This window comes from Colletotrichum orchidophilum (genome assembly GCF_001831195.1).
Source record: "Colletotrichum orchidophilum strain IMI 309357 chromosome Unknown Scaffold_2.1, whole genome shotgun sequence".
NCBI lineage: Eukaryota > Fungi > Ascomycota > Sordariomycetes > Glomerellales > Glomerellaceae > Colletotrichum > Colletotrichum orchidophilum.
In genome coordinates this window covers 370697-389676 of record NW_019172958.1, presented here as the reverse complement: position 1 = coordinate 389676, position 18980 = coordinate 370697, and the positions used below count along the sequence as shown (strand labels likewise).

The 18980-nt window shown below is 54.9% G+C and overlaps 8 protein-coding genes across 8 annotated transcripts; 3 read left to right on the top strand and 5 right to left on the bottom strand.

The window, feature by feature from the left end:
* Window positions 1-232: 232 nt before the first annotated feature.
* CORC01_00253 (FHA domain-containing protein) lies at window positions 233-1261 on the bottom strand (the record flags this gene model as incomplete). Its single annotated transcript, XM_022611911.1, has 1 exon — window positions 233-1261. The coding sequence occupies one exon, from the start codon at window positions 1259-1261 to the stop codon at window positions 233-235; it is 1029 nt and encodes a 342-aa protein (XP_022481536.1).
* A 1167-nt stretch (window positions 1262-2428) lies between these two features.
* CORC01_00252 (VHS domain-containing protein) lies at window positions 2429-4539 on the bottom strand (the record flags this gene model as incomplete). The annotated part of the gene is made up of 4 exons (XM_022611910.1): window positions 2429-2635; window positions 2688-3205; window positions 3266-3941; window positions 3994-4539. 4 exons carry the CDS (start codon window positions 4537-4539, stop codon window positions 2429-2431), a joined length of 1947 nt encoding a protein of 648 aa, XP_022481535.1.
* A 515-nt stretch (window positions 4540-5054) lies between these two features.
* On the top strand, window positions 5055-6227 carry CORC01_00251 (uncharacterized protein; the record flags this gene model as incomplete). The annotated part of the gene is made up of 1 exon (XM_022611909.1): window positions 5055-6227. The coding sequence occupies one exon, from the start codon at window positions 5055-5057 to the stop codon at window positions 6225-6227; it is 1173 nt and encodes a 390-aa protein (XP_022481534.1).
* A 251-nt stretch (window positions 6228-6478) lies between these two features.
* On the bottom strand, window positions 6479-9763 carry CORC01_00250 (translation initiation factor IF-2; the record flags this gene model as incomplete). The annotated part of the gene is made up of 3 exons (XM_022611908.1): window positions 6479-6630; window positions 6691-9679; window positions 9740-9763. The coding sequence occupies 3 exons, from the start codon at window positions 9761-9763 to the stop codon at window positions 6479-6481; spliced, it is 3165 nt and encodes a 1054-aa protein (XP_022481533.1).
* A 326-nt stretch (window positions 9764-10089) lies between these two features.
* CORC01_00249 (uncharacterized protein) lies at window positions 10090-11130 on the top strand (the record flags this gene model as incomplete). Its single annotated transcript, XM_022611907.1, has 1 exon — window positions 10090-11130. The coding sequence occupies one exon, from the start codon at window positions 10090-10092 to the stop codon at window positions 11128-11130; it is 1041 nt and encodes a 346-aa protein (XP_022481532.1).
* A 263-nt stretch (window positions 11131-11393) lies between these two features.
* CORC01_00248 (uncharacterized protein) lies at window positions 11394-12287 on the bottom strand (the record flags this gene model as incomplete). The annotated part of the gene is made up of 3 exons (XM_022611906.1): window positions 11394-11522; window positions 11589-12157; window positions 12218-12287. The coding sequence occupies 3 exons, from the start codon at window positions 12285-12287 to the stop codon at window positions 11394-11396; spliced, it is 768 nt and encodes a 255-aa protein (XP_022481531.1).
* Window positions 12288-14211: 1924 nt separating this feature from the next.
* Window positions 14212-15723, top strand: CORC01_00247 (uncharacterized protein; the record flags this gene model as incomplete). Its single annotated transcript, XM_022611905.1, has 2 exons — window positions 14212-14480; window positions 14550-15723. The coding sequence occupies 2 exons, from the start codon at window positions 14212-14214 to the stop codon at window positions 15721-15723; spliced, it is 1443 nt and encodes a 480-aa protein (XP_022481530.1).
* A 384-nt stretch (window positions 15724-16107) lies between these two features.
* CORC01_00246 (coenzyme A transferase) lies at window positions 16108-17801 on the bottom strand (the record flags this gene model as incomplete). Its single annotated transcript, XM_022611904.1, has 3 exons — window positions 16108-16239; window positions 16303-17670; window positions 17742-17801. The coding sequence occupies 3 exons, from the start codon at window positions 17799-17801 to the stop codon at window positions 16108-16110; spliced, it is 1560 nt and encodes a 519-aa protein (XP_022481529.1).
* Between the last annotated feature and the right edge of the window lie 1179 nt (window positions 17802-18980).

Sequence of the window (18980 nt, the reverse complement as noted above, 5' to 3'; positions counted from 1 at the left end):
TCAAGACGGTCTTGGAGGCCTGACGTTTCTTTTGTTACTTGTAGATTGATTGATAATCAGAGCATGGTTAAAATCGCAAATTGGCGCCCGCATGCTTCACTTGTTATTGTGACTGTTTGTTGGTGTTCTCTAACTGGCAGGCCCGAACTCCTGCAGTATGCGAGGGGAGACCTACTACCTCGCGGTTGTCGCAGGGCTGTTCCATGGTCACAGCAAACCCCTATTTTGGTATCTATTCTTTTGGCGCCAACATGAGCACGTATTCCCGCGTGCTATGCCCCAGCTTAATCATGTCCTTATCCCTCAACTCGTAGTATCGACTATCCGCGACCTTGTCCCCGTTCAGCACCGTCCCGTTGGCGCTCTCGAGATCAATGAGGTACGGCTTCACCTTGCCGATGCGGTCCCCAAACTCGTTCCGCTTCTCCACGTGGCGGAACTGAATCACGGCGTGCTGCTTGCTGATACTCGGGTGCTCGGCCACAAAGTCCACGACGGCGGCCTCGCGGCCAACGAGCCAGCAGCTCCGGAGGTTGAGGTCCACCGTGTCGGCAATAGCGTCCCCCTTGAAGACGAAGAGCTTCCACTGGTCCTTGGCGGGGGGTTTGCGCGCCTCGGCGGGCTCGTGGTATTTTAGCACGATGGAGGTGCCGTCGGCCTGCTGGACTGAGTTGGATGCCGCTGCTAGCAGGCCCGTCGTGCGAAGGTTTGGTTGTTCCTTGGGTTTTTCGGGTTCTTCGCCCTTGGAGACTGCGAAGGAGGCGTCTTGGTCTGGTAAGGGGCCGGAGCGGCGGATGGGGCTTGTGGGTGCAGTGATGCGTTTGCGCTTTGTGGTTTTGTTATCGTCTGCTTCCGAGTCGGAGGCCGGGCTGCGGTCGCGGTCGCGGTCGCGGTGCCGGCGGCGTCGGGATACATCTTTATCTCTGCTGCCGCGGTCATCGTCGGGGGATCGTCTCCGCCTGTGTCTGTTGCGATCGCGGTCCCGTGAGCGGGAACGTTTCCGCGCAGGAGGTTCTGGTGAGCGCGAGCGGCGCGAAGCGTCGCGCCGATCTCGTGACCGCGATCTTTTCCGTTCCTTGTGTGGCGGTCGTTCCGAGCCGCGATCGCGTTCGCGATAGTGGCTGTCGCCGCGGTCTTTGCTGCGTCTGCGGCGGTGGCTGTCGCGGTCTGTGGTGTCCCTTTCTCGGTGCGGCCTGTCGTCTTCGTCGTCGTAGCGGCTGCGCCGTGATCGTTGGCCACGGTGCTCGTCGTCGGAACCCATCTTCGTGTCGGTTTGTTTTGCCTTGGGAAGTGGGCGAGGTTGGAGGCGGGAGAATTCCTTCACAGATGGCTGACCACGCGACCAGCGTAGGACGGTCGTTAGGCAGATGAGATGCGGGTTTTATCGAATTCGGCCCCTGATCCGCAATGCAATGGAAATGTCTTCCAGAGAAAAGTTCAAGCCACAGCAGTTGGCAGGGAATGAACTGTCAGTGCCTATTTTGGATCCGTATTCTCTCAACGATAAATATCCAAGCCGGCCGGATTGGAAGAGTAAGATTTTCGCCGGAAGCTCTGAGGTCATTCCGCAACGGACGTGCCTTTTAGCGGCTGAAGGGTAAAATGGCGGCCCCCACACGCTGCAATATCCGTCCTACACGGCCCCAACAGCGACCCCACTCCGGTCCCGTCCTCCATCCCGCCCGGCCATCCTCGACCACCGCCGTCGTCCGCGCATTGTCGCTTCATAAATCACAACACCACGAAAAAACCTCACCACTTCCGCCTCACTGCCAACCCAAACACCTGCTTCAGCACCAGGCAATAAATCACCGACACCAAAAGTTGTTCGCATGGCTCCAAAAACTATGGAAATCAATTTAGACAAAGTATTCAAAAAGTCAAAACGATTCGGGCTAGCCCCTTCGCGTGCTAAACCCGGCCATTTAAGGCCTCAAAGGTCGCACAGGGCTGCCTCCACCGAGTAGCGAACAAGAGGGTCTGTAAGTTCGGTTTCACTGCCGCGCTGCTAACGCCGCTACTTTGGAACCACTCGCCCAACTGCTCAACGGAAGCAGACGTGGGAGACCTCATAGATAAAGGCAAGGCCGCCGTTCTGTTGGGTCCGGTCAGGCTTATGATGGAAGGAAGGAGCCTCGAGTAGGACTGTCTGCTTCCTTCCCAGCCTATTATTAGACCCTCGCGATTTCATCCGGACTCGAGCACGTAAGAGCATTAGAGAATCGGGGAAGGAGCCTCGTCTGCGCTGCAAGATGGGACTCACAACATTACGGAAACATACCGACGGATTGACTGGTTGGTGGCTCATCAGATTGTAAGATACCCTGATTCTATACCTCTTTTTCGCAGCGCAAGTTGTGCTACTCGTCTTCCAACACCTCTCGAGACGCCCCTTTTCTATTCTCTTCCCCTGTACTCCGCTGGATCATCATGCGAGGCTGAATTCGGTAATCTCGCCCATTTCGTTCTTCGCTTCCGCTCCAACCTTGTAAGAAATCCTCCACCGCAACTTAATGGACTGCACCTTGCGGTTCTTATCCCCAGCATGCCATACTTCTACGAACTGGGTCACGCCTCTGCTCTGTTTGGGAGCCAATTCGCGCCCCGTCTGGGGTCTGAGGCCAAGTTCGTAACCCTGACTAGTGTTAGCAACATGATTCATCTCGAAAAGGACGCGCAAGACTCACTTTCGTGGCAGCGAGCTGGTAGTGAAGCTCCGAGATGGGCTGCGTGGACTTGTTCGAGAAGGCAAAACTAAGGTTGATCGCATTGCCCGTCCCCGTTCTCCCTGCGATCATCTCAATCTTGACAATAGAGTCGCTGACGGTTGCCTTGTGCTCCTTGGGTTGACTAGGCGCTTCAGGGGGGAGGGCTGATGAGAAGGCCCATTCGTCATCATCGTTTGCAGCTGGCGCAGCTGGCGCAGGGGCGATTGCGGGAGCGGGAGCGGGAGTGGTGGGCTTAGAAGAGAAGATGGGGGATCCCAGAGCGGCAAAGGGGTCGTTTGAGGTCGCGACCGGCTGCTGGGGCGGCTTGAAAGCAGACATGCCAGACGGCTGGGGTGTGCCGCATTGGGATGCTGAAGGAGAGGTAAAAGAAGCGAACTGCGAGAAGGATGGCGGTTGGGGTGTTGCAGTGTTGCTCATGGGTCCCTTTGCACTGTTGTTTTCTGTGACGGAAGAGAGCAGTGCTGGTCCTGGAATGTCTAACTTTGGTCAGTATGTGGATAAGTCAAAGGCTGCAACAAAGATTCTGGTTAACATACTTGAGTTTGCTCCGAATCCCAAGGTTAAAGCACCCCCTTGACCGTAGCTTGCTGAATCGTCCATGGACAGGCCGAGAAGATCGTTCTCGATGCCTGCTGACTTCGAGGCCGGCTGACTTGACGATGAGCCATTTGTTGTCTCTGGTTCACCATCAAAGTCGATTAAAGAAAGCTCTTGCGAGGCACTCTTGGAAGAACCTGAAGTCGACGGCAGCGGCGCACCACTGGCTACCTTCTTGGCGGCTTCAATATCACCCTTCTTCATGAGCTTGTACCGCTCCACCGTCCGATGTATGCTGTCGTTGATCTCCAGCAACTTTGCGACGGCCTCATGATCATCCGATTCCTCTTCACACATCTTCTGGATCTTAGGTTGCGCACTGGACAGGGCAGCAGCGAGCTCTGAGAACACGTCTCCGTCCTGCATCTGGTCGCCCTGTTGGAAAGCCTCAAGTCTCTCTTCGAGCAACCTGGCCTTGGCCTGGATCTTGGCGACCTCCTGAGCGGCCTTAGCGCGGTAGTCGGTCTTGCTTCGAGTATCATAGCCGGCCATGATCTTCATAAGACGGTTTGCCTCCTGCAGGTCCTCAGGTGTACCCCGTCGAATGAGCTCCTGGAGCTTAGCAGATTGCGCCTCGCGTTCCTCTTCTTCCATTTCCTCGGCAGATTTCAAGTTCTACGCACGTCAGTATAGCTCCAAAACGCTGTCAGCGTAAGAGGCGCCTTACATCGCTGGGGTTGAGCACGGCGGCGTCATCCCGTCTGACCTCGGGAAAAGTATACCCTTTGTAGCTCAGAAGACGATGCATATCCCGAATAAAGCCCAAGTCCTCCTTGTATCTGCTCGTTTCGCATATCGTGCTTCTCCACTCCTCGATCGCCTCAAGGATCTTCATCTGCACCCTCGTCGCCCGTATCGGGGGTCGCTCGGGGAACCTTCTGACAAGCTCATTGAGGAATTCCTTCGTGCTAATCTGCAAGTGAAATGGATAACCGCAGTTCTTAACGCAGATGTCGAGCAGGTTGATCGCGAGGAGGGCCACGTTGGGATTGCGATGGTTGATATAGCTGACGATGGCGACAGCGGCCTCGCGTGGGGCGGAGCCCTTCTTGGAATTGATCAAGTCGGAGATCTCGAGGTTCAGAGCGAGGTTCGGCTCGTAGTTCTCGGGACTGCAAGCGGCCTGAATGAAGCGCTGAAGCTGGGATGGCGTGGGAGCACCCATTTCGCCCCAGCGGTCTCGGGCCGCAGCTCTGGCTGATGCGGCCTCCATTGTCGTTGCGGTTGTTGCGTTCGTAGACAGCCTCGGGTGGGGAGGTAAGGGAGCTAGCTATATTAGCGATTGGAACCTTGTCTTCGTTAGGTTCTCAAGGTGCGAAGCGCATCTGGGGTGGATGGCCGTGAGAAGTAAAAGCTGGCCGAGCAAGCGCCTGCGAATTGGACAGATTGGATTAGGTCGGCGCAGGCATCCCTCTTGAACCCTGTGATAGGTACCGATGGCATCTGTGGCCGAGTGACGAGGGGCTGCTGAGTGACAGGCAGTATGGGAGGAGGAGCCACTTCAAATGTGGCCTGTGCTTGCCAAGGTGTGGGTGGCTTCTTTTACCTCATTCGGAGGTAAACTGCCTACTAGCATATTCGAACCTTCCTATGCATTGTAATGTTTTTCCCCCGTCTATGTGCCCCTCCAATACCCCGCCAAACTATTCCACCGCCCAAGGGAATGCCGAACCCTACGAATCGCAAGAAATTCAATCAGTCACCTTGTAATACAAAAGCACCCTGAACATGGTCCGCCACAAGAAAGACAACTTCAGCTCCCGCGGCCGCAAACTCCACTTGGGCCCGCCGCGACAACGCCAACCCCGAGATGGCGACGACACCGACGGCCCCTCTATCCGCCCAACGTTCAAGGCTGCTTGCTGGGATCTCGGCCACTGCGACCCCAAGCGATGCTCTGGCAAGAAGCTGATCCGGATGGGCATGATGCGCGATCTCCACGTCGGTCAGCGGCATAATGGCGTCATCATCACACCCAATGGCAAACACACCGTCTCCCCGGCCGATCGCGACCTCATGGACCAGTACGGTGCCGCCGTGGTCGAGTGTAGTTGGGCGCGCATGAAGGATGTCCAATGGAACAAGGTGGGAGGCAAATGCGAGCGGCTGTTGCCGTACTTGGTGGCTGCGAATACTGTCAACTACGGCAAGCCTTGGAAGTTGAACTGTGTCGAGGCGTTGGCCGCGGCGTTTTACATCTGTGGACACCCTGAGTGGGCAGAGCAAGTTCTGGCCCCTTTCTCCTACGGTGAAGCTTTCTTGGAGATCAACGGGAGTCTGTTGAAGAAATACGCCGCGAGCGAGGACGAGAAGGGAGTGAAGAAGGTTCAAGAAGAATGGCTGGACAGACTCGACAAGGAATATGCGGACAGCAGAGAGGATGCTGACGCTGACGACATGTGGAAGGGAGGAAACACAAACAGGAGAGCCATACGAGACTCTGACGATGAGGAGGAGGATGACGAGGACGATGAGAGTGGAGACGAGTCTGGCGAAGGCGATAGTGTTGACGGCATATACCTGGGCAAGAAGCCTGCAAAAGACCAAGAAGAGGAAGAGGATGACAAAGACCCATACGCGATATCAGATGACAGCAATGACGACGCGGCCATGGAGGAGATACGGCGCAAGGTTCTCGCATCAAAGACGTTCTCGAACCCGGCCGCAGAGGAGAAGAAGAAGCCCGAGTCGATAGCACGGCCACAAAACTTGAAGCCTGACTCTGATGTCGAGCCCGACTCGGACAATGGAGAGGACGATGACGACTTTGACAACATCATCAATGCCACGCCTGTCACGGACAAAATTGGGTTGGCTAAGCTTGAGAAAGAGCGGTCGCAAGCGACGACCACGAGTAGAACCTTCTCATCGAATACTGTGTCTGCCCCGAAACGGTGGTAAAATAATACATGATGAAGTTTGAGGTGGTTCAAATGCTTCAAGAAACACTCTTTGACCGCAATGATTGATCATCTAATTAGCATTGTTTTACAGTATGGTGTTGTGTGAGTTATATCTCCGAATACATTCATCCCCGTCCAGCGCACACCTTTGATACTCTGCAGCTCTCAGAGTCCCTTTTGCCCAATTCTATACCGACGACATCGCCTTTTTTTGTCTCGTACAAATGTCTCACAGCTGTTTTCATTATCTTACAAGGTCCTCTTCTCCCTCACCTCCTCGTACATCTGGATTTGGTCGCCCACGTGGAAGTCTGTAAAGCCATCGAGGGCGATACCGCACTCGGAGCCCTTTCTGATTTCGTTCACGTCCTTCTTGCCGTGCTTGAGAGTATCAATCTTGCCTGAGTTCGATGTCAGATTAGGCGGGCTTAGACAAGAAGTATTTGAAGGGGGAAGCTTACCATCGAAGACCTTTTCGCCTCCGCGCAATATGCGCGCTCTAGTTGAGCGAGTAACCGTGCCGTTTCTGACCTTACATCCAGCAATATTCTTGTACACGCGGCCCTTGATGTTGATGGGGAAGATCTGAAGAATCTCCGCCTCGCCGACGACTTTGGACGACACCTTATCCGGCAAGGCCTCTGACATCACTTGCTTGACGTCGTCTGCCAAGTGATAAATAACGCTGTGATCCAGAATCCTGACACCCTTTTCCTCGGCCATGGCCTTGATGTGGCCAGGAATGGTACTGCTGAAGTTGGCAATGACACTACCGGATGCCTCAGCATGCTCGACATCTGACTCGGAAACCTGACCAGCCGCAGACCGAAGGATACGAGGCTTCACTTCGTTGTTTCCAATCTCGTTAATTGTGGCGCATACGGCTTCGACAGAGCCCACAACGTCACCTCTGACCATGAAGTTGACGACAGCCGTGGCCGGGGTGGGTTCGGCATCGGCATCGGCTGCCTCAATGTCTGCCGCTACCTCTGCAGCAATTTTGGCCTCGCGTTCGCGTAGTTCCTGCTCGGCCAATTGCTTCGAAGATGCCTCTCTCTCCCGCATCTCCTCACGGTAGTCGACAGCCACTCTGGCTCGATCTTCATCGGGTGCCTGGATGATCTCGTCACCAGCAGCGGGTAGCTCGTCTCTCCAGCCCAGAACCTCGACAGGGGTTCCAGGTGGCGCCTCGTCCAGCTCCTGTCCGGCCTCGTTTCGCAAAATTCGAACCCTGGCCCAGGCCGTGCCTGCGACAATGAAGTCGCCGAGACGCAGAGTACCGCGTTTGACGAGCACGTTGGCGGACTTACCGTAGGGCTTTACACTGGCTTCAAGGACCCAAGCTTCAGCCATACCATCGTCTTCAGCTCGCATGTCTTGGATTTCGGCTAGGGTCACAATATTCTCCTCAAGCTCAGCCATGCCTTGACCAGTCTTTCCGCTCACACAAACAACCTGTACATCACCACCAAAGTCTTCGATTTCAACTCCGTGGCGAGCGAGGTCTGCTTTGACCTGGTCCGGACGCGCGTCTTCCTTGTCACACTTGTTGATGGCCACGATCAACGGCACCTTTGCGGATCTAGCGTGTTTGAGAGCCTCCAGAGTCTGGGGTTTGACACTGTCATCAGCTGCGACAACCAGCACCACAATATCTGTAACGTTGGCACCACGTTGACGCATGGTCAAGAAGGCCGCATGGCCCGGTGTGTCGAGGAAGGTGATGAGTTTCCCTTCAGACATCTTGACCATGAAAGCGCCAATGTGTTGAGTGATACCACCGTGTTCCTGCGCCGCCACGGAAGATTGCCTGAGGTAATCGAGGAGCGTAGTCTTTCCGTGATCGACGTGGCCCATGATGGTCACAACAGGAGGACGTTGCGGCAATATCGAGACATCTTCCGGAATAGGCCGAGCCTTGAGGTCCCTCGCACCGCCGGTATCCACTTTTGGATCGAATCCAAACTCTTGGGCGACTAGAGCAGCCGTTTCTCCAGTCATGATGCTGTCTTCGGTAATGTCCTCAAAGCCCATTTCTATCAGAGCCCGCAGGAACTGGGGAATCTTCATCTTCAGCGCAGTACCCAAGTTTGATATGCTGATGAATTCTGGGAGGAAGATACTCGGGACAGATGCAGCTGCCTCGGCTTCCGCTGCCCTTCGTGCTCTTTCCTCGGCTTTCCGACGACGGCGTTCAGCAACACTTGCACCACCATCTTCCCATTCTTCATTGTCATCCTCCCACTGTTGTTGCGCTCTTGACTTGTACGCTCCCCGAGACGATCCATAACCATCCCCGCGACGATTGCCGGTCTTGTCGCGTCTACGGGAGTCGCGACTGATCTCGTAGGTTTCATCGAATTCTCTCGCCTTGCGTTCGAATTTCTGAGACACGTTCTCTACGGCTTGTTCTTTTCTCCCTGGATTGCCTTCGTCCAAGCCACCAAGCTCTGAGCGTGACGCACGTGGGTTTCTGTCGTCCAGTTTGTAGTTGCTGCCCACGCGTTCTTGGAATTTGCTGAAGAAGCTCTCTCTGGAAAGAGTCGAGTCTAAGGGCGCATTCCTATCCGAAACATTGGTGGTGTCGTTGGGTCGCTTCTTTGAGAGTTGATTCCAGCTGCCCGAGCCCAGTGCATCTGACTTTCCTAGACCATCCCATTGCTGCCGCGAGGCCTTCAGGGGCTTAAGACCATTGAATCCGTCTTTTTCAGCGCGTCGGTAGTGTGGTACAGGTGTACTTGCTGGCGCTCCGTCTGAATCATGTCGATGTCTCCAGTCGAATCTGGGTATGGAGCGTAAAGGCTTTTCATCGAGACCGCCTAGCGTCCGCGTATTCACATTTGTGCCGGTGTTAGCTCCAAGGTCATTCTTAGGGCCATCTCCAAGGCCACTGCCAAACCGCTTCGGCTTCTTTTCTTTTTCCTCCCCTGCACTTCCAATGCCACTCCCGAGGCCTCTTGGAGTAACACTTCGAAAAACGTTTTGCGAACCGCCTCCTGGACCACCCCCCGGCCCCCGTTGTCTTATGTTTCTCTGCGCTATAGCTTCCTGGGCCTTTCGAATCGCCTCGGCTGCCTCCTGCGCGGCATTCTCTTCTACCGCTTTCTGGTCGGCTAGCTTCTGGCGCGCGGCTCGTTCATGGGGTAAAAGTCCATCATCGAGTTCCTTGCCTTGACCCGCGGGGGCCTCTTGGTCATCGTAGCTCGGCGCTCTTGACGTGTTACCCTGGCCGAATGCTGGCGCTCCCCATCCGGATCCGTTGACCGGACCAGGTGACCTCCTAGGAATTCCCGAGCTGACAGAGCCATTACTGCTGCTCCAAGACCCAAACCCGTTGTCGTCTTTCGATGGAGGCTTCGTCGAGTTGGAGTAGTTGCGTCGACTGAGATCACGCTGCCGCGGCAGGGCGGGGTGGCGGCAGAAGGCGCAGACGTAAGCACTGCTTCGCTCCTAGAGAGCTATTAGCTTATGTAGAAAGGAGAATTAACAGGTTCAATTTCCATGACTTACGTTCCATATCCTACATCTAAGCATGATCTGTAGTCGGGCGCAACATGAAAGGCTGCGAGGAAAGCCTTGAGAAAGTGAAGACTGGGCTCGAGCTCCTTCCAAATGCCCCAGAAATTTCTTGAGCTCCCCAGTTGGAGGTCGGCCGTCAGTGGTCTGCAACCAACCGCTGCCGCAAGGCAATTGGACGGTTTCTGGACCCACCCCTGGGCATGTCAGGGGGCGTAGATGGACATGCGACCCCCCTTGCCCGTTTGTAAAGCAAACTCAGCCAGTTTTGAGCTAAAAGCCCCCGGTTAAGCTCTTTCATATTCACAAGCACACCTGGTCATAGTAGTGTTGCGACGTTCACAATGGCGCCAAAAGTGAAGGCTGTCAAATCCAAAGCGGCGCTCAGAGCGGCGCCCAAGACGGCACTGGGTACGCCGCCGAAACCCTTCAAGAAACCCGCAGAGGTCCTTCAACCCTTTTTCGAGACGCTCTCGCCAAAGCATATCTACATCACCCACATCGATTCTAAGCCCAAGGAATTCAAGAAGAAGATTTTCCTCGTGCCAGTCGGCATGAACCTGGCCGTTGCCGCGCTCTTCGTCTTACGCATGTACTGGATTCTCCCATACTACTTCAAATTTATCCAGTCCGCCATGGGCTATCCCAATGAGACGACCTTCCCCACTGCCGACTCGACCTGGGGACAGTTGATATGGGAGATTGCCAAGCGAGGCGGCTCCCTTACGCTGGATCTCATGCTCTTCATCTTTGTCTGGCCGTGGCCCATTGAGTTCGTCTTCGGCCAGTCGTACAGCAATCCAGTCAGTTGGCGATGGAAGGTCGGTTTCCGCGACAAGGAAATCTACGTCCGACGCAGCCGAGAGTGGGACCAGCAGCTGGGCGACATCTTCAAAGACGAGGAGCGGAACGAGGCGCTGCAGCAGGTCATCCGGCAAGCTTGCTCGCCCCTCCTCCTACAGGAAAAGACTGGCTACCTCACCATGACGGGACAGTGGGATCTCGACTGGCAGGCCATGATTGACGCGCACACTCTGGTGGATCGCAAGGACGTCGCGCTGGATGCCTTCGGGCGTTTAGTGTTGGTGTACCACGAAGATTACGGCTGGATGTCAGTAGAGGAAGAAGGTGTGAATGCAAAGGAAGACGACAGGCGGAGACAGGTGTTCCAGTTCAGGGATGCCCTCAACGCAATTGGCAAGGAGAACCTCTTTTTCCGATGGATCGAGATCGTGCAGTTTGAGTCCTCGCAACCTGGTGGGTTTGGCCCTGAGAAGCAGGTCGAGGTGGCCAAGCAAATCCGGGATCTGTTCCAAAAGGAGGGTGTGGATTTTGACCAGGTGTGGTATGACGCTGTGGGATCGGATGGGTTGAGTGGTATGTGAGGCGGACCGTGTATTTGTATGGCGCAAGGCATGTACTTTGGCTTCACGTGTTCATAGAGCATTTCACGGAGTCTGGCAAAATAGCTCATGGCCGCAGTTGGGATCGGCAAATCAAATCTTGTGTCCGTATTGTGGTTTACACGCAGTACCCGAGGCATGCTATGCTGCGATCGTATACGGACCAGGAACGACGATGGTATATAACTTGAGGTCGTGTCCAGGGTGCCAGACAGTACTGAATAACCGACTCGGCGAGGAACAGCTTATTTGCTAGATTTCTTCCCCTTTTTAGCGGCTGATGGACCGAGGGCGGCCTCCCGCTTCTTCGCCTCCTTCGCATCGATCTCCTTCTTCTTCGCAGCCTCTTGGGCCTCACGCTCTTCTCTCTCGGCCTACAAAATTCAGCAATTAGTCTCAGGGTCTACAAAGAAGATCAACATTGAGGTAGGCAGTCTTACGTCTCTCCGAGCAGCATCAGCCGCTCTCTGCTCGCGAATGAGTCTCAACCGCGCCAGGTCAGCCTTGGCCTCGTCCGTCTTACCGGCCTCGTGCAGCTTGCGGTATCTCTCCTTGGCCTGCGCGGCCTCCATGCTCTCACGCTCCTTGCGGTTATTGGCTACGGCCATCTTCTTGACGCCCTCGGCAGCCTCGTCAACGTCGGCATCGACAACAGGCGCCTTGATCTGGTTGCGAGAGGCCTTGGAGTGGTTAGGGTTGGCGGGCATGTCGTCGTCACTACTTTCCTCCTCGGAATCGGTGGGAGGAAGGTCGCCAACCTCGACGGCCTGGGCCTTCTTCTTGGCTATGGCGGCGTCCTTGCGAGCCTTTGCGGCAGCCTTTCGATCGGCACGAGACATTTCGGCCTGGGCGGCGCCGCCCTCGTCAGAGTCGGACTCCTCCTCAGAGTCCTCCTCGGAGTCTTCCTCGGAGCTTTCTTCGTCCTTCTTCTTGGATCCGGCAGCCCACATGTTAATTTCGTTCCCATCGGCGTCGAGGGGTCTGAGATCACGGGAGAAGTGCTTGCCACCTGTTCAGTCAAAGATTGTTAGCGCTTGAACGAGTGCCACGGGACGAATTTTTGACATACCTCCACGGGTGAACTTTCTGAATTTGCCGCCACGACCGCGAGAGTTGGATCCTGGCTGTCCACCTGCCATTTTGATTGTGATGCTTTTTTTTTTGCTGGTTGCTCCTAAATGTCTGCGTAGACAAAGTAAGATTGCGGGGTCGAGGTGGGATATTTAAAAGAGATCGTTGGCGCAAAGGGTAGAATGGCGGGGTAAAAGTGTGCTCTGCTGCTGTTGTGGGCGGCGGCTGCACTTAAAGGTGGTGGTTTTAAGAAGAAGGGAATGGTATCGGAGATGAAGAGGAAGAGGGATTCATCTGGAGATCAAGCAGAGTGCCACAGGGTCAATACAGTGAACAGTGAATCAGGCTTCAATTTTGGCCCCATTGAATAGACACTAACTACCTTACTCAATAAGTCGAGGAGTCACAGGCTTGATGTGCGGCAGACCAGAGGGGCAATCATCATTCCCTACCTCAAAGCATGATACCGCACTTGATCTCAGTCCCTGAGCCTGCAGAGTCCCGCAAACACAAACACCTTGGCCTTCATTGGCTGGTGGTAACAGCCCATTTCTACCTGAGGGGCCACTCTTTGGCCTCTTTTTCACCGCCACGACTTTGTGCCCCGCAAAACGGGCAGGCTTCAATTTCGAGAACCTGTGCTAGAAGATGCGCAGGCGCGGAGTGCCTGTGATCTCAGCCACACCTACCTAGCTGAAAATCGTCAGTGACCTCACCTTAAAGATGTAGCATCTGACTCAAAAGTACCTAAGGTATAAGGAGGCGGAGAATCCTGATAGAAACGGGCCTTTGATACAAATACCCAGGAACCTGTGAAAGGTTGATGCCATTTGTGGGATGAGAGCTACCAAGCAAATGAGCTCTCATTCGTTCCATGCAGTGACTCCGTTCAATTTTCGCAGCTTGCTTCTGTTGCCGACGTTTCGAGCTACTTTATAATATTGAATATTTTCATATCAAAGCAGAGGTCTATTGGAATAATGGGAGATATCGCTCGGTCATTAAGAGAAACTATCTTGACGAAAATTTTTGTACATGCTAGTGAGGTGCTCCAAGTGACCTCTCACTATGTAATTCTTCTCCTCATATGTCATGGATCCATGATGCATGCTGGCGAGGAGTAGCGTCACGTTGCTTGGGCAGCAAGAGCACCATGAGGCAGGGTATTGCCGACAATCAACTTGTGTTTGAGCAGCAGAGTACTAAGCTCCTTGACATAGGTCATAGACAGAGCGAGTTGTTCCCGGGTTCATCGCAATAGATGCAAAGGACCATTCCATTTAATTAGATCCAGTGGCCCACCCAGGCACCCAGGGAAAGTAAATACCGGCCTTCGGCAAAACCTAAGCGCGGACCACTCTGGCCCCACTCTCGAAAAACCAATATCAAGGCTGAGATCTCGCGCGACTCTTCCACCTTTCTCTTCTCTTTTTCTTCTTTACCTAATCATAAAACATATAATCCTCCTTATTCACTCTGGCTTTCACGTTATCAATGAATGTGTCTGGAGGGGAAACAGGAGGAGAGACTGACGCACCTACTCGCACACTTACCCTCTGACCCGTGGCAGCTTCTGCTGTATTGGTGATTGGAGAAATTTTTTGCAGCGATACATTCTATCCCTCTGCCGCTTTTGCTGTGCTCCATGAAGTCTACCGCTATCGAGGTGTGACCGAGCAGATTCCGTGTGAGACGCCCAATTCGGCAGTGGAGTTCATGTCTTGTATGCGCCTTGTCCATACGCAGGCGCCTACAACGTAAGTGCTTGCAGCAGAAGGTGTGAATTCCCACTGATGCCATCTCGGCCGTACAGTGCGGTATTCAAAGACACGGTATGAACACAGTGCGCTTCGGTCTCTCGCTGAGTCCGTCCCTTTGCCAACCTGTCATCTCACCAGTCACCGCGACGACGAATTCTCGTACTTGGGACCGTTACATCTGGTTCGGCTTTTTCTAAAGCTCCGTACGCAGCCTTTCATATGAACCGTCTCAATGTATGACCAAACCGGACAAGTCTTCACGGAAGTCGTCGCGCGGCGACCTCCGGACGCGTACCAAAATGGCCGGGACTGGTCGAGGCGGACCGGCCGGCTACCACGAAGAGGCCGCGGCGGCCAAGGCAGGAAAGGGCCGAGATCGCTCGCCGACATGGCGGTGCACACGATAGCGGAAAACATTGGCGACGTGGAAGAACAGCACCTCACCCGAGAAGACCTGCCCCGGCGGTACTTGTGGAGGATATGGCGTCTCCTAGAGAATAGGTTGGTCCTGCCTTACCTCTCTTAATCAAATGTCATGTTTCTCAAGATTTATCCGTGTTTCATTTATAGAGGTGTATGCTTTCAAGCTTGGAAGGTGTTTTCAAAGTTCCTCCTCGCCGAGGATGACGAAAAGACGCTGGGCCTGTATCGGTACCGCCAGCACATTTGTCAGCCAAGCGAGAATCTCCGTCACTACCTCAAACCTCTCGAGTCCCCGACCTTTGATTTTGTGACACATTTGAATATCACGGGGTCTTGTTCCTTTGGCGAGAATGAGCTGCTGGCACTGGCGCGGCTCAAGAACCTTGCGATCCTCGAGATCATCGAGTCGGCGGATGAGCAACGGACCATCTTTCCGAGGGTCGATGATCGTCTCGTCAGGAGTTGGTCAGAGATGGACGACCCGTTCCCGCTCTTGAGGGTGCTTAGGCTCTGGGGCGACGAGTCCATCACCAAGCACTCACTCCAATACGTATCCAAGTTCCCCGCGCTGGCGTTGTACGACGTGAACGCGTCGAGGAGCGACTGGAGAGGAGCCGGGGACGCCGCACTGGACGAGGGTTGGGAGATGGACGAACCGTTACATGGCCCCCATGATTCCCTGTTGTGGTACCTGATGCTCTTCGATGCTGTCGAGGAGAGCAAGCCGAGACAACTGCAGGGCATGGCCCGCAATATTGACGACGGACTGATGAATTTCTGCCAGAGCAGCAACCAACCCATCACAATTAACCGTAACCAGGACGCCCCGTCGTTTCTCGACCACCTCAGCGATGCGGCGAAGAGGAACCTCTCCATGTACGTCGACGTGCCAGGCTATGAAGCTCAAACCTGCAAGGGGTTCCCGTTCGAAACATGGGCTTTCTGGCTGTACTCCTTCATCGGTCAACTCACTAAAGATGAGGACCTCACGAGAGCCGGCCTGAAGACGGAGCTCAAGGCGGTATCGGAACAGCTGGTGCTGCCCGCCAAGCCACTCGCCTGTCTTCAACTGGGCCACTGCGGATCTGGTAGGCCGGGTATCACACCCGCCGTATCTTATGTACGCAGAGGACTCTTCGCCACGTCCAGGTACACATTCTTCAGAAGATCGTCAGCAGGCAGCAAACAGGAGTCGGTGCGGAAGCCCACGGAGTCACTGAGACCGACGGTAGAACTTGGAAAGGTTGAGACCGGACTGAACCCGAATAGAAAGAAGAGGCGGAGGCTCGATGACATATTGCAGTCTTTTATGGGTTCTTGAGTTCTTCGCCAATTGGACACGCGTCATTTTAAGGAACGGTTACCAAGGTTGGGCTTTGGGCTGAGTAGAAGATACCAGTCAATCATGATCCACCCTATGCCGGCAGAGCAGTGCCATCAGCGGAACAAAAATTGATGACGGGACGGTTACACCATTTTGCGGAAGCTGGCGTTTGGAAGTTTGATGTATGGCAGCAGCATGGTCTTGGGAAACGGCATGGGCATACGTAGTACCATTATGATGGAAATGCAAAAATCATGGCTATCATTTTGGTCCCCAAGCTTGACGCCGTACTCTAGATGATGACAATGGCGTACCCATCGCGACGGGTATATACCTCCTCCGCAAGTTCATTTTCCAAGAATATATCACACAACATACTCCTTACAACATGGGCTTCAGGTCGGCGGCAACGGTGAACGGCGCCTCGGTCTTGCTCTTGATCTCATCCACTGTCACTCCATCCGCAATCTCGATAAGGGTCAGTCCATTAGCGAAATCGACGTCGAAGACACCCTGCAAGCCGCGTTAGTATAGTGTATTCCCACGAAGTGAGTAGAGCAGGTGGAAGACACTTACCAATTCCGTAATGATTCTTGACACGCAGGCTCTGCCGGTCAAGGGGAAAGCACACTGCTTGACGATCTTGGCGTTGCCCTTCTTGTCCGTGTGCTCCATGGTCACAACGACCTTGGTCGCACTCGGGTTGCTGACGAGGTCCATGGCGCCACCGAAGCCCTTGACCTTGCCCGGCAACATCCAGTTGGCGAGGTCACCATTGGCGCTGACCTGCATGGCACCGAGAATAGTGAGGTTGATGCGGCCGCTGCGGATCATGCCGAAGCTCTCCTCGCTGCCGAAGACGGCGGCACCAGGCTTAAGGGTAACAGTCTCCTTGCCGGCGTTGATCAGGTCGGCGTCCTCGCTGCCCTTCTTGGGGTAGGGGCCAAGACCAAGAATACCGTTCTCGGACTGCAGCTGAACCTCAACCTCGGGACCGACGAAGCCCGGGGCGAGCATGGGCATGCCGATGCCCAAGTTGGCATACATGCCGTTCTTGAACTCCTTGGCGGCGCGGCGGACAATGAGCTCGCGCTTAGCCGCAGTGTCACCGGTGCCGAGGGCCTTCTTGGCATCGGCGTCGTTCTCATCCTTGGCGAAGGTGTACTTCTCAATGTTCTTTGGGGTGGTGCTCTGGATGACGCGCTTGACGTAGATACCGGGCAGGTGGACGGCCTCGGGGGAGATTTCACCAGGCTCGACAATGTGCTCGGCCTCGACGATGGTCATCTTGGCGTTGCGGCCCATGGCGCCGTTGAAGTTATTGGCGGCCAGGCGGAACTGGCAGTTTCCGAGCTTGTCAGCCTTGTAGGCCTTGACAAAGGCGTAGTCACCGGCGATGCTCTCCTCGAGAAGGTAAGACTTGCCGTTGAAGACCTTGACGTCCTTGGGGTAAGAGAACTGATCGGGCGAGCCGTCGGGCTTGTTACGGAGGGGGAGCTCGCCGGTCTGCACTACGGTGCCGAAAGCAGCGGGGGTGTAGAAGGCGGGAATACCCTTACCACCGGCGGCGCAGCGCTCGGCGAGGGTGCCTTGGGGGGTAAGCTCAAGCTCGACCTCGCCGGTGAGGTACATCTTCTCGAAGGTCTTGTTCTCGCCAATGTAGCTGGCAATCATCTTGCTGATCTGCTTCGTCTTCAGCAGCTTGCCGAGGCCAGAAGCGTCGGTGCCGGCGTTGTTGGAGACGGCGGTGATGCCGGTGATCTCGGGCTTGTTCAGGACCTCGTCAATCAGGGTATCGGGGACACCGCAGAGACCGAAGCCGCCGCAAAGGAGTGTGGAGTTGGGCTTCATATCCTTGAGAGCCTCAGTAGCTGAAGGGTAGACCTTGTTGATCTCTGGCCTCCGCGCAGTCGCTGAGAAGGCGCGGGCAAGAATGGCAGTGTGCTGATCGTAACGAAAAGGTCAGTTAAGCTGCGCAGGCTGGTTTTTGGTATTAACAATTCAATTGGACATACGTTGGAGCCATGACGAGCGTAAGCCCGCAATGAGCGGGCACACAGAGCTGCTGAAGGCATCGTGATGTGTGAGGGGGTGTGTATGGTAGGAATGACCACAGCGAGGGCTACGAGGACCGGAGAGTATGGTTGAGCAGCAGCTGACTGTAACCAAGAGATGACAACCACAAAGGAGGTATCAACAACAGAGCAGTAGGAAGCCGGAGAGAGCAATTGGGAAGGGGGAGAAGAAACGCTCTCCGTCACGAGGGATTCCGAAGGGGCCCCGGCCAATTTATTGCATCTACGTTTATCCCCCAGGACCTAGCTCCAAGACCTTGAGTTGCCGCCGAGCGCAGTGTGTGGCATTGGGAACGTGTCTGGGGGGGGTCCTATCCCGCCCCATCCCTTCGGGAGTGAGCTCGGCAAGAGAAAGGACGAGGGTCAAGCTTGGACCCGGGGGCACTGGCCGACGGGTCTGAGAACGTAGAAGCTGTTGGCACCCCTAGGTACTTTAGGGTAGAACATGCATCTATTTGGTGGGTTACCTAAGCATCCCCCCTCTCACGTTCCGCGGGTCGGAAAGTGGCGGGGCTAAATGTTCTTGCGCCCTGGGCTCTGGGGGGACGCCAAACTGGGAAAAGTCTACCTCCAGCTTTTCCCCTTGACCCCGTCTGAACCCCGCAAAGACAATTCTGAGCCTCTGATGTAGGGGGAGTGCATGGTCCGCTTTGTTTTGTCTACACCTGCTCTATCCTGGAGTACATAGATATCAACATTGCTAGAGGGGGACCAGATGTTCAGGTCATCGATCAAATTCAAATATGTACCTTACAGCTTCGAGGGCATTGAGGGTAAGTCCGGGGATCTGTTCGGGAAGCGGCGCCGTTTGCCGAACAATCTGCCGAAGCGGAACAAAGTCAGGAATTTCCAACCTCAGTTCCGAACAGGCCTCTGAGCACTCAGTCCCCTCGACAAAATAGTAATGCGCAATAAAATCATACCCAGCCCACTGACAATTTTCACTGCGATACCGGGGCCATGCACTACCCCTCGGGGCGCACGCTGGCGAGTTTGGAGCTCTGCGATCCCCCTGCGTCTGTCAACATTAGCTCCGAACCTTCGGTACGCAGTCCGGCACTCGCGCGGCTCATTGCCATCCGATGTTGTGGAGAAGCCCCCGGTGTGTTCCGCTAGCCTCTTCACTGTATCCTCGGCCATCGTCGCGACGCAACTGCTGCTATGGAAAACACGGTGAGC